The sequence below is a fragment of the Equus quagga genome, chromosome 13 (assembly GCF_021613505.1).
Source record: "Equus quagga isolate Etosha38 chromosome 13, UCLA_HA_Equagga_1.0, whole genome shotgun sequence".
Lineage (NCBI taxonomy): Eukaryota > Metazoa > Chordata > Mammalia > Perissodactyla > Equidae > Equus > Equus quagga.
The window spans coordinates 23,193,335-23,206,529 of NC_060279.1; the positions used below are offsets into that span (position 1 = coordinate 23,193,335).

General features: G+C 37.0%; 1 protein-coding gene across 2 annotated transcripts in view; it reads left to right on the plus strand.

The window, feature by feature from the left end:
- The window catches only part of NSL1 (NSL1 component of MIS12 kinetochore complex), a 32,402-nt gene extending 20,587 nt beyond the window's left edge, over positions 1 to 11,815 (plus strand). Inside the window, exons 5-6 of one of the 2 annotated variants that reach the window (XM_046683728.1) lie at positions 8,689 to 8,756; positions 10,288 to 11,815. In XM_046683728.1, coding sequence (XP_046539684.1) covers positions 8,689 to 8,756; positions 10,288 to 10,566 — 347 coding nt within the window. In that variant the 3' untranslated portion in view covers positions 10,567 to 11,815. The remainder of the gene's footprint in view (positions 1 to 8,688; positions 8,757 to 10,287) is intronic. The other variant, XM_046683729.1, reaches the window with a different exon arrangement.
- Positions 11,816 to 13,195: the final 1,380 nt, after the last annotated feature.

Consider the following 13,195-nt stretch of genomic DNA (forward strand, 5'->3'; position numbering starts at 1 on the left):
AAAAGAAAAGTATAAACAAATATAAAAATAAATAAGTAACTCAGTGCTAGGATGATGTGTTTAGGTGATGGGAAATACTTTTCTGAGGAAGTAACAAGAAGGAATGTATCTTGTGATATTCATGAGGAAGAGCTTTTCAATTAGAGAGAAGAGCTAGAACAAAGTTCCTAAGTCAAGAATGAGCTTGACTGTGGAACAAAAGACCACTGTGGCCGTAGTAGAGGGAATAAAGGGAAAGAGCATTACAGGACAGGTCAGAGACGTGGCTGAGGCCAGATAACACAAGCTAGGAGTTTGAAAGTCTGTGGTCCCTTAGGAGAGACGCAGCTCTTCAGTCCTGAAGGAGGTGGTGAGGTGCAGGTGGGAGTGAGTGTGGAGGATTATACACTTGCCACCTAGCAGATTTGCTCAACAGATCTCTTAAAGTTGTACTAAAGAGTTATCTTCTAGAAAGTCGCAAATCACTGCTCAGTTTTTGGTTTCATTTTCGCCAGGGATGCTGCTTTCTGATTCATGGTTCTTATTCTTGCCTTTGGTTACCCCTTTGGAAACCAGTACAAGCCAGACATCTACGTTACGCATCCTTGCTTGTTCGTATTTGTAAAATACATTGGAAATAGAAAGGAAGGACTCAGTTAATGCTTTTTTGCTGAATTTCTGAATTCTTGCAGTCCTTTGGAAGTTCATGTTTCCTAGTTTAGTCAGTGCAGTGACCCGAAAGCAAAACCAGGTTGATTACTCAATCTTTCATTTCCACTTTTTCATTTCCCTATGTTTTAGAGAGCAAGTGACTAGGGAAGGCAGTGTACTCAAGGGTGCCTAACTTCCACATTTTTAAGAGCAAACTGTTCTGGGGTTTTTTTTAGTATCCTTGCAGCAATCTTCTAATTAGCTGTCTATCAATTAAGTGAGTTTGCATTTGTCAGTTATCATTTTTTTGTGATCCTATTAGTAAAACTAATAATTGCTTCCACGTTGTCTTCTTTTTAGAAAGTTCTTTGAAGTCAATTGAAGAGACTCCTTTTATTTTTCCTGTCCGCTAAACGTGTGGTGATGACAAGGAGCTATTTTAAGTCTCTCTACGGTAGACTTAATGACACTTCCAGTTCTTTTGCTGACCCTACAAGCAAAGGACTTAGAGGCAGTTCCTCTTCTTTCCTATTAATGCCAACTTGCTTAAGCCGCTGCCAGAAGATTTACAGGTAGTCACCCACTTACAAATGGTGATGTTTCAAAAATTCATGTTTAATATGAGCTTTGGAATTGGAAATGCCTTTCCCCCCTGAAAACAATTTACAGTGGTAATATAAATGGGTAAGTTTCTCTGTTACCCTTTGAAGACTTATTTAACCTATGATGTAGCTGAAATACTACACATTTGTAATGAAAAATATAGGAAAATCACATTTCAGATGCACATTATGCTACATATTTAAATAGGATTTTATGGGGAATAGTTTAGGTCCCTAAACACCTTTGTTTGTGGTGAGAGGGGTAAATAGTGGTGCCATGAAGATGTTCTCATCAAGGCAATAGAGAGAAAGTCATTGGGAATGCTTCAAAAGGAAGCCCGTCCCCATCTCCTGCATGGTGGGGACCCGCCATCTGCATGTGAGACAGTCGTTAAGTCAGATGTTTGTATATCAAGAGTACCTATGTGCTCTTACGAGTTACAAAAAGTGAAAAATTAATTTAATCTTGAGTGAGAGTGAAAAGTTTATGTATTTTGAAATTTCTTCAGCAGATGTTAATGTTGGAAAATGCTTTTTTGATGCATTTATAGACAACATATTCACGTATTTAGTGATCATTGTTAATTGTGTGTTTGTTTTTCCCCACTTGTTGGGGTTTTCTTCTTATCTTTATGTGTGGTTTTATTCCTAAAATTATTGTTACTCCTTAGTTTGCAATGAAAGGAGTTTAATTCACTTAACTGAAAAAAAAAAAAAAAAAGATACTGAAATGTTAATGGTTGAAAAAGATTTAACTCTAGAATTGTTCTATTTTTAATTCTTTACCAGGATAATTTATTTTTATTTCAAGAGATTTTCATTATGTTGGAGCTAATTTTTGACCATTTGTTAACTTATATTCTAATAGTATAATTCCTGGCAAAGTGATATAAGTTACCTATAGAGTGTGCTTTGGATTCTAGGAGATGTGGGTTCTAATTCTGTTCAATTCTAGATATGTTTCTCAGCTCTCAGTTATAAATAAGGAAATGTAGATAAGGGGACTATAAAAGGAGGCTGATGACACCTGCTTGCCTCACGGGGTTGCTGAAGGTGCTCCGTCAGGTTGATTGGCAGCGTATGCCAGCCTCTGCTGCTAGGGGAATGAGCTGTCAGAGGATCAGGTAGGGAAAGCTTTCACCTCATTGTGCTTCTCTCTCCTGAACTCTCTTTTTCTTTTTGTAGCCAAGTTTCACAATATAATAATCTACACTCATCAGCTTCACTTTCATTTTTGTCAAAACATCAGTAGCATTTAGTATTATATTGTTATGACTATGTAAATGTTCTTCAGTATGAGTCAGGTAATCATTAGTGTATTTTCTTTCTTGAACAGCTTTCCATCCGCTTTGGAATAATTGCTTTATTTTTTCTGTTTGCTTTGTTTGTTATTGTATCTATCACTAAATCTTTCCCAAACACTTCAATAGAACTGTAAAATTCCTTTCAATACGGTAAACACTTCAGGTTATCCATCAAATTCATTTCTGAAACCTTTTCCTTTTTCTTGGAGATATTCCTCTGGGAGCCTTTTGTCTTCCTATTCTAGTCTGGACTGGTTGCTCTCTAGGCCTACTGGAAAGCTTTCGTCCTGTCTGTTCCATTCCTCATCATCCTGGGAATTTCCTTTGCTTCTCTTCTGTTTTGAATCATGTTTCCTGGTTCCTGTGTTTTCTTCTTTCTTGATTTATTCCCTTGTTTTGGTGTAGTACATCCTCTACCACCCACCGCCTATTCCCACTCACCCCCGGCCATTCAGCACCAAATCCTCTTTTAAGGCAGCTGTTTTATAACATTGTGAAGTTTTTAGTCTCCTTTCAATTTCCCTGTTAGATTAGCCTCACCCTCCTTTGTGCCTCCACAGCACACTCATAGCCTTGGTCCATCTTACGTGTCGAGCACCTACTCTACATGTCAGGCGTTATGTTCAACACTAGGGAGTCCAAGAGTTGGAGAAGGAGGGTCTTGTTCCCAAGGATGTTCTGAAGGAGAAATAACACCATGGTTCTCACTGGAGGCAGTACTGCCCCCTAGTGGCCATTTTGAAAAAGTGTGGGGAAGATTTTGGTTACCAGAGTAACAGGAAGGAAGAGCTGGCATTTTGTAGTTAGGGGCCAGGAATACTAAATGTTTTCTGTCTCCAGCACAACTTTAGGATATTCCACCAGACATTCATCTGTGAAAATCTTTTTATAATGATCCAAGCCTGGGACCTAACTCCATTTTATACACAAAACCAAACTACTCTTGGCACTTTTTACATTGTCATTGTGCAACAGAGAAGACAGCTATTGTTGTCCATCAGTGTGGGTTTATAGACAAACTTTTTGTAAGTAACATGTATTTCTAAAAAGAAATTAAGAATCCCTTGGATGATAGATTATTTTGTAAATCATGCAATAACAATTGCATGAAGAATATAATTGCCTTACCCTATATATAAAAGTAAGATAACTTCCTAGAATAAATGTTAAAAAAGATTTTGTTCATTATTGTGTGTATGTGTGTATATATTGAGGTATAACATACAGTACGCAGCTTGATACATTTGTAATACACATTGTAATACACATTAATACATGTAACTGCCGCCGTGATCTAGATATACTGAGTGTCTACATAGTTGGGAAACAGGATAAACTTATTTTTAAACAGTATATTAGTTATATTTTCAAATAATGCGGCCATTATGTTTGCATGTATACAATAAATACAATCCGAAGTGTCCCCAAAAATCTGAAAACATGAGGAAAATAGTGTATTTATTGTATTTTTTACATATTAACAAATGGACCCATTGCTTTAAATTTAGAAGTATTTTACCTGAAAAGACAATTTGAGGTTGAAGAAACGGATAGTGAGTATATTATTTGGTTATGTAACTAACACATTTATCCTGCTTCCCAACTTTACGGACACTGTATAAAATTTCCAGTACCTAATAAAGTTTCCTTGGACTCCTTTCTGTTCTGTATTCTGCTGCCATCAGTGGTAACCACTATTTTGACTTACATCTTCATATTTCTTCAGATATTCTTTCTATCTCTGTTAGTTAACATGTGCAGGAAAGATAAACTAAAAAGGAACAAAGTAAACAAGCAAACCTTTGCAAACAGAGCTACTTTTTATCATCTAACTATGAAAATGTTTTAGATTCAGTTACAACGTTCATACTCCCTTTTTTCAAAAGGCAATGAATTACTCAGAGCATATCCAACATTTTAATTGGAAAGGGTTTTGGTACAGTATATAGTTATTACAAAAGCAACAAAGCTGATCGGAAATAAAGGTTTGTAAGTCCTTTTAATAGTGTTAGAACCAACGTTAATGAATAGAAACACAAAATCTAGGAATCTCATTTTTTTATTAATAGAAATGATTTAAAATATTTCCTATGGGGGTTGACCCCGTGGCCGAGTGGTTAAGTTCTCGCGCTCCACTGCGGCGACCCTGTGTTTCGTAGGTTCGAATCCTGGACATGGACATGGCAACACTCATCAGGCCATGCTGAGGTGGCATCCCACCTGCCACAACTAGAAGGACCCGCAACTAAGAATATACAACTATGTACCTGGGGGTTTTGGGGAGAAAAAGGAAAGAATAAAAAATCTTTAAAAAAATAAAATAAAATAAAATAAAATATTTCCTACTGGGGCCAGCCCGGTGGCACAGCGGTTAAGTGCGCACGTTCCGCTTTGGTGGCCCGGGGTTCGCTGGTTCAGATCCTGGATGCGGACATGGCACCAGTTGGCAAGCCGTGCTGTGGCAGGTGTCCCACATATAAAGTAGAGGAAGATGGGCATGGATGTTAGCTCAGGGCTAGTCTTCCTCAGCAAAAAGAGGAGGATTGGCAGCGGATGTTAGCTCAGGGCTAATCTTCCTCAAAAACAAACAAACAAATATTTCCTATTATTGCCACACTTAATATTATAAATTATATTTTTGTACAATAAGACATGTGAATATTAAAATTTTAATATTAAAAGTCTATTAGAAACTTAGTTGTATTTTGGGTTGCTTGTCTTTAATCTTGCTTTGACTCTGTCCGCAGAGGTCAACCGTATATCTTCTCTGTAGTTTCTCATATTCATGTTCTTGCCTAATCCATCCTTCATTCTCCATTGCCTTTTGACACATTGATCTCTAAAGTCTTTTTAAGTGAATGCATATACTGAGAGTACTCTGAATAAAGGTGGAATTCCAAAGTAGAACATAAGTTTTCTGTAGGGTTTAATCTTACACCTTCCTATGTTATAATGTAGGGAATTACTTTGACTGACACTTTTTTTTCTTTTTTAGGATTGGCACCTGAGCTAACATCTGTTGCCAATCTTTTTTTCTTCTTCTTCTTCTTCCCAAGGCCCCCCAGTACATAGTTGTATATTCTTGGTTGTGGGTCCTTCTAGTTGTAGCATGTGAAACACTGCCTCAGCATGACTTGATGAGTGGTGCCACGTCTGTGCCCAGGATCCAAACCAGTGAGACCCTGGGCCACCGAAGCAGAGCCCATGAACTTAACCACTCAGCCACGGGGCTGGCCCCAACACAACACGTTTAATAAGGCCATCATATTTGGAGAAATGCTGTACCTCCTAGTTTTCATTATTTTAACAGCCTGTACTTTTTCTTGGTATGTTATCTGTACTCTATTAAGGTTATTTCTTCTTATCATAGTCAAATAAATCTAATCTATTATTTCTTATATAACACTAGTTTTTCTAGTTCTACCCACACCTCTGATCTTTTCTTTTCTATATAGAATGGCGTGTGATATAAATTTTCTTAAATCCAGATTTCCTTGGTATAAATAGGTACAAGTATCTGAGTACCTCATTATGTCTTCTGATATGGGTGGATCTAGGCATATTAAACATTAAATAATATTCTATTATGAAACATCTGTTTCTCCTTTATATTTCTATTTATGTGTATAGAAATATTATCTATGAATTTTATTTTAGAATAGCAAAGGAGTTTTACAAAATGTGTTTTGAAGGGGGAGATTGGGTCTGATAGGGTTGAGAAACACTATTCTAAGCAAATTAATGCAGTGAAATCTTCCCGGTGTTGTGCTGGAACACAGCGGGACACAGCGGGACACAGCAGGAGCCTGTTGTAGCAGGGCAATGGTCAGTGCAGGCAAGGGGTGGAATGTGGCAGGGCTTGTGGAAATGCGAGACTGCCCAGGAAAATTCGAGCTGACTTTGAAAAAGTACCGACTTGTTTCAGCATGTTTCTATGTGTCTCTCTCTTCTAAACTGACAGTTCTTTGAGGGACAAAGACCCTTTTTCCTTACTCTGAGTCCCTAGTGCTGGGCCTAGTCCATGGAAAATGCATAATAAACATTGGAAGAATGGGCAACTCTCACATAGGTGTGCAAGTTTGATGGGGAGAGGATAAGTGTGGGCCTGGCTAGAAGCCAGACTGCCACAGAGCACCAAAGGATGGATCATTTATTTGCCATACCCAGGAGAAAATAATTGCCTGCATACTTTGGAGGGATCTCCCCAAATCTTAAAAGAATTTAAATTAAATTAGCATATTATTCTAAGGCAAGGGTCCTTAGAATATGGGGGGACTATGAACTTGGATAGGAAAAAGATAACATTGTTATTTTTACTAATCTCAAACTGAAATTTAGCATTTCCTTCCATTTTGAATGCAGGTAATAGTGGTAGTATTAATAGTACTTGTAACTTTTTTTGCTACTAGAAGCCACAAATATTTTCAATTTCAGTTGTTGCAGATATATCACAATATTGTTTATACTCATTATTTTCATATTATGGTAATTATTAGACCTGCCACCAATCTTGGTATTTCAAAGAAGCACATATATTACCTATCACAATTTTTTAATAATTATACTTTTAAATTTTATTTTAAAACATTATCCTGGAATTCTAGAGTAAGCAAAACTAATGTATAATGATAGAAATCAGATGAGTGGTTACTTCTTGTAGAGAAGATTGACTGGGAAAGGGGCACAAGAGAACTTTGCAGGGTGATGGAAAGTGCCTTGGTCTTGGTGTCCCGTGTCTTGGTATGCATTTGTCAAAGGTGATTGAATGTTAAACGTAAGGCTGCATTTCACTGCATGTAAATTATACTTCAATTTAAAAAACAAATACATTAAAAAATATTCTCAGAAGGGGTCCATAGCCTTCACCAAATTGCCAAAGAAATCTCTGGTAACAAAAAAGGTTAAGTGGGGCCAGCCCAGTGGCGCAGAGGTTATGTGCACACGTTCTGCTTCGGTGGCCTGGGGTTCGACGGTTCGGATCCCGGATGCGGACATGGCACTGCTTGACAAGCCATGCTGTGGTAGGCGTCCCACATACAAAGTAGAGGAAGATGAGCATGGATGTTAGCTCAGGGCCAACCTTCATCAGCAAGAAGAGGAGGATTGGCAGCAGTTAGCTCAGGGCTAATCTTCCTCAAAAAAAAAAAAAAAAGTTAAGAACCATTTTTCTGAGGCCATCATGATGCCTTTGGCTTTCCCCTTCTTTGAGTGCCCTTTTTCTCTCAGTTGCTTTTGCTATTCATTTCCTTTTTTTCTAATTATGTTCTCACTTTTTTGAGCTAAGGAAAGTCAGAAAAGAAAAACAGCAGCTATGAAAGAAATCCTTTGCTTGGCTTATTGGCCAATCTCTTGAGGCCAACAAAGCTATGGCCCTCCTAACACAGTTATGTACTTGCTTAGACTTTAAGAAATTTCTGGTGAGAACTACTCTTCTCAAAACTAATTGGTAGATGATTTTGTAATGAAATGATTTTTCTTATCTCCAGTTTTGCTTGGAGTTTTGGTAGGATTGTTATCCCTCTGTGTTATTAAATATGCAGTTCTGTTATGAAGTAGCCATGAACATTTGTAACAAAGATTGGAAGAAAGTGAAATGTATTAGGAATCAGAAAAGATCAAGGAAGTAAGGAAAGAAAAATTAATATTACTGACAATCCAGTCTAGGTGTTTGTTTTCCAAAAATTCCATCTAGGTGTCCTCAGTGCAGTGTGATTGTATATTCTAAGTTCAAATATGTTTTACTTGTATAAAATTCAGAGTAATACAAATATCAAATATTAGCCTATATTTATTTTAAAATGTGATGATAGTGCTTGGGAATGTTCAACATAGCGGTAGATAATATATAGAACAAACAGTCTCTCTTTTAGGAGCACACGGTGTTAAGACTACTTGCAGTCAACTCTTGTTATCTGTTATTTTATGCTTATAAGTATTAGTTTTACTCTACTGTTCTAGTATTTTCCCAGTCTTTTTATTTAGCTGGATAAATTTAATAGGGCACTTGTTTTGATAGATTACAGAGTATTCTAAGAAAGATTGAGCTAAAGTGAATAGTCCTAATAGGTTTTTCTCCACATAGCATCTGCGCATCTGTTATGAGTTGGTACTAGGTAAAAAACCTAAAATACTGTTTGACCATTTCTTTGCAGCCTCTTGTATGGAAAATTTGAAATGCAGAGGAGAAACAGTAGCTAAGGAGATCAGTGAAGTCATGAAGGTAAAAGCTACACGCTAAAAAATCTTAAAATGACCAATATGTATAACTAGGTATTTGCTTTCAACATCCAGGTGTGTTTAGTCTGTTGTAACAGGAATTCTCAGTCTTTTAAATAGATCTTTAATGAATTTATTAAGTGATAGTAACATTCAGGATAACTACCATTTGTTAGGCACCTATTTTGTGCCAGCATTATACCTGGCTGCTTTAAAGGTTGGTTGTATATTTGAGTTCTGAGAGTTAGCAGTCCATCAAACAATTTTGGATAATAATACCAGCTAACATTTAGTGAGCATTTAGTATGGGTCAGGCAGCATCTAACTGCTTTACATATATTATATTAGCTCACTTAATCCTTGCAGTAACCCTATGAGATGGGTACTGCTATTTCCCTGTTTTACAGAGGCTAAGTAGATTGCCCAAATAAATAACTGAGCCAAGATTTAAGGCCTGGACATTTGGCTCCAGAGCCTATTCTCTCAACCACTATATTATACTGCATATCCAACTTGGAGTCTTAATATTATTACAATAAAATTGTTTATATTCTTGACATTTATGTGACCCAAACAGGAAAACATTTGGATTTCTAGTATATGAAAATTATTTTTAAACTCCTTCCAAATTTCGCCTGTTGTGATAATTTTCTATAACATTCTTTTGTGGTTTGTATTGATTCCAGGATTTTCTGGTGCTCATGCTTCTCTCTTAGCATGTTCTCTTTTTTTTGAGGAACGTTAGCCCTGAGCTAATATCCATCACCAATCCTCTTTTTGCTGAGGAAGACTGGCCCTGAGCTAACATCTGTGCCCATCTTCCTCTATTTTATATGTGGGACGCCTGCCACAGCATGGCTTGATAAGTGGAGCATAGGTCCGCACCTGGGATCCAAACCAGCTAACCCCAGGCCGCCGAAGTGGAACATGTGAACTTAACCACTGTGCCACTGGGCCAGCCCTCTCTTAGCATGTTCTTGATCAGGAATGGGCCAGGCTAAAATCCAGCCTGCCACCTGTTTTGTAAATAAAATTTTATTGGGACACAGCCATGTCCATTTATTTACTTATTATCTATGGCTTCTTTACGTTACAATGACTAAGTTGGATAATTGTGACAAAGATGTAAGGCCCCCAGAGCCTAAAATATTTACTGTGTGGCCCTTTACAGGAAAAATGTGCTGATCCCTGCTCTCAATGATTAAGATTTCTAAAATACTACTATCCTGAAATATGTAATCTCAGACATTAAATCCTTAGCTCTGAAATTCTGTCTCCTGTTCTGCCAAAGTGTTATTTACTACCAGGCATTATAGGAATAGAACTAATCTTTTTGGTCTTAGCTTTTGGCTAAAATTCCTCAGCCAAAACTGATATTTTAAGGTATAGTCGAATATCTATGATGCGGAAAATTAGGTCTTAGAAAAAGCCTTGACCCAAAGAATTAAAATTTTAGAGTGTTGCGTCTGTCTCTGTGTGTTTGTTTGAGATTAATGTTGCATATGACTTTTTTTGGTTTTTCTTTTTCTTTTAAGTCCTTGCCTGCATTAATTGAACAAGGAGATGGATTCTCCCAAGTTTTAAAGATGCAGCCTGTTATCCAGCTCCAGAGAGTCCACCAAGAAGTCTTTTCTGGTTGTTATAGGAAAGCAGATGTTAAACCTGAGAGCTTTATAACACAAATAGAGACCACGCCAACAGAGACTTCTACCAGGAAAAGCACTGACATAGTCCTGAAAAGAAAGCGAAGTAATGACTGTCCCCAGAGAAAATGGTATCCACTGCGGCCAAAGAGAATTAATCTTGATACATAAGCTCTTTTTGTTTATCTGAGGAGTTGAAATTAGGCACTATCAGCATTTAGATTATAGCCTAATGCTTAGACAGAACTCCATTTACAACAACAAATAACTCTTTGGTGATTCTTTATAGAAGTATAGTAGCTCTGTTCTGGCATATGATGTCATATTGTGTTTCTTTCCTCGCTATTTCCTCTATAGCCAATGAAAAGAATGGTTTTTGAATATTGGCACAAAGCCCATGAGTGGGCATTAAGAGTGCAAACTTTTGCTGTCCTTAGATGCCATCCATTCTTGGCTGCCCTTCAGCTTTTATGGAATTTCATGAGTAACATATTCTGTTGGGCTTTTTGGATATACGTCTTTCTTAAAAAGAACTGTGCAGCAGTTGTCTGTCTTTAAGTGCTGGGAGTAATCGTTAGTCCTGCACAGGAGCCAGTGCAGTGGTTTTTTTGATTTTGTTTTTGATGCTGTTTGATTTATCAAGTTAACATGGAGATGACAAGATTGGTTTTGACGTTGTTACTCCAAATTCAGCTAATTTGGATTTGTAGGATTAATTTTAGGATTTTTAATTTTTGCTTTGTAAGACAAAGAAGACTGTCATTTGTGCAAGACTTTCTCTTAGAAATAAAAATTGGCATGTAGCCACTGGTTCTGGCCCACCTTTTTGTTTTCCGTAGACCTTTTAACTTTTAAACATAATTTGACTTTGGGACTAATATTTTCTTTTCAGGATTTCTCATTAATTCTTTTAGATGATTCCAGTTCAAAAATATATATCAGGTTAATGCATTAACAAATTGTCATTGTGGAGTAACTGTAGATGCAGTCACACTGAACTCTTTTACATTTAAGGATGTTTCTATGTCAAGGATATAATCATTGGTAGAAGTCTGAGAAGGCTGTGTTGCCTCTACTTCTAACATTTAACTAGTTTCTTAGAGCTCTTATTGTGTCTGCTGCTCACATTAGTATAGTGTAGGCAGGGCCGTCTAACTTGCCAGCTCTTTCCCCTTTTGATGACTGTGTACCTTCATTCATTTGCAGAGGAATTTGCTAATCATGAAGTTGGGAAATCTGTACTTCTCTTGTTTGTTATATCTTAATAATCATAAATGTCTAAATGTGACAGAAAGTCTGTCTCGGTGAAGAAGACTTACAAAGCCACTTTATGCTCTCTGTATTTTAATGTTACAATTTGAGATCTTTATATTTGTACACCGCAGTGTGTTTTTAATTAAAATAATGTACAAAGACTGAAGTCTTGATACTGTGTGTTTTTAGGAGCTGTCTCAGGCATTCTCAGTCAGCTTTAGTTGGATGGCAGGTCAGGACCCTGCATTTCAGCACATACTAAATTTCACTTTAAAACTGTTTTGAAGCTACAGAGTGTTACTATTCTAATTCAGTGCCTATTTTTCATAGTATAAAATTCTATATGAATTGGTTCACTTCAAAAGCCTGTAAATGAAAGAATTATTAATTCTCCTAGCTTAGATAATTGCATTGTGATTATATAAGAAAATGTCTCCCTTTTTTAGAGTTTAATGACTTAATGTCTTAGATTTGCTCTGAAATATGTGAGCAAAGAAAAAAGAAGAGGAAAAGAAATAGATTAAGCAGATGAGGCAAAAATCTTGATAATGATGGATCTGTGTGATATATTCTTTCTAGTCTTATGTTTGGAAATTTTTATAATTGAAAAAAAAGTTTATTTTATTTTAAAGCCCCAGACAGTTGAAACTTGAAATCCCTGAGAGCCCAAAGTTTCACTGCACAGTTAGAGCAGAGTTCCAAATGAAATACCATTGGGAAAGACAGTATATTAGTGTTATTAACTAGGGTAGACATGGCTAATGTCAATAGTAACATTGGATAAGTATACACTTTTAAGGAGAGAAATTGAATTTCTGCTTAGACAAAGAACTAGCTAGCTAAGATGATGAAAAGTAAGAAAGTCTGTAGTCGTAGGGAATGTTGAAGGAAGAAACAGAAAATCAAATGTTGACCTCCCTATGATAAAAAGAAGGCTGGCTTGGATAGAGTCTTAAAATTTCTTTTTGACAAAAACAAACACAAAAATATAGCACAAGAAGGTCAAATCCAGTTCCAAGGGGGAAGGAACACCATAAAAGCAGCTGGTTCCTGAAATCAGTGAAGGAAAATCTGTGTTAGTCTGCTTGAGTTGCTGTAACAAAATACCCCAGACTGTGTAGCTTAAACAACAGAAATGTAATTTCTCACAGTTCTGGAGGCTTGAAGTTCAAAATCGAGGTGCCAGCAAATTCGGTTTCTGGCAAAGTCTCTCTTCCTTCGTGGGGGATGGGGGATGGGGGAGTGCTAGTGTCTTCTTATAAGGATATTAATTCTGTTGGATCAAGGCCCCGCCCATATGGCCTCATTTAACTTTAATTACTTCCTTAGAGGTCCCATCTCCAAATACAGCCACACTGGGAGTTGGAGCTTCAACAAAGGGTTTTTGAGAGAACACAAACATTCAGTCCATAACACTAGACAACAGAAATCTTACCCTAGACCTCTTTCTCTGGGTCTTTATGGCTTGGGCTGCATAGAGAACAAAGTCAATAAAATCAGACTTTTTATTTGCTTCAAAATGTACCTATCTCTAAGACTGAGGTTT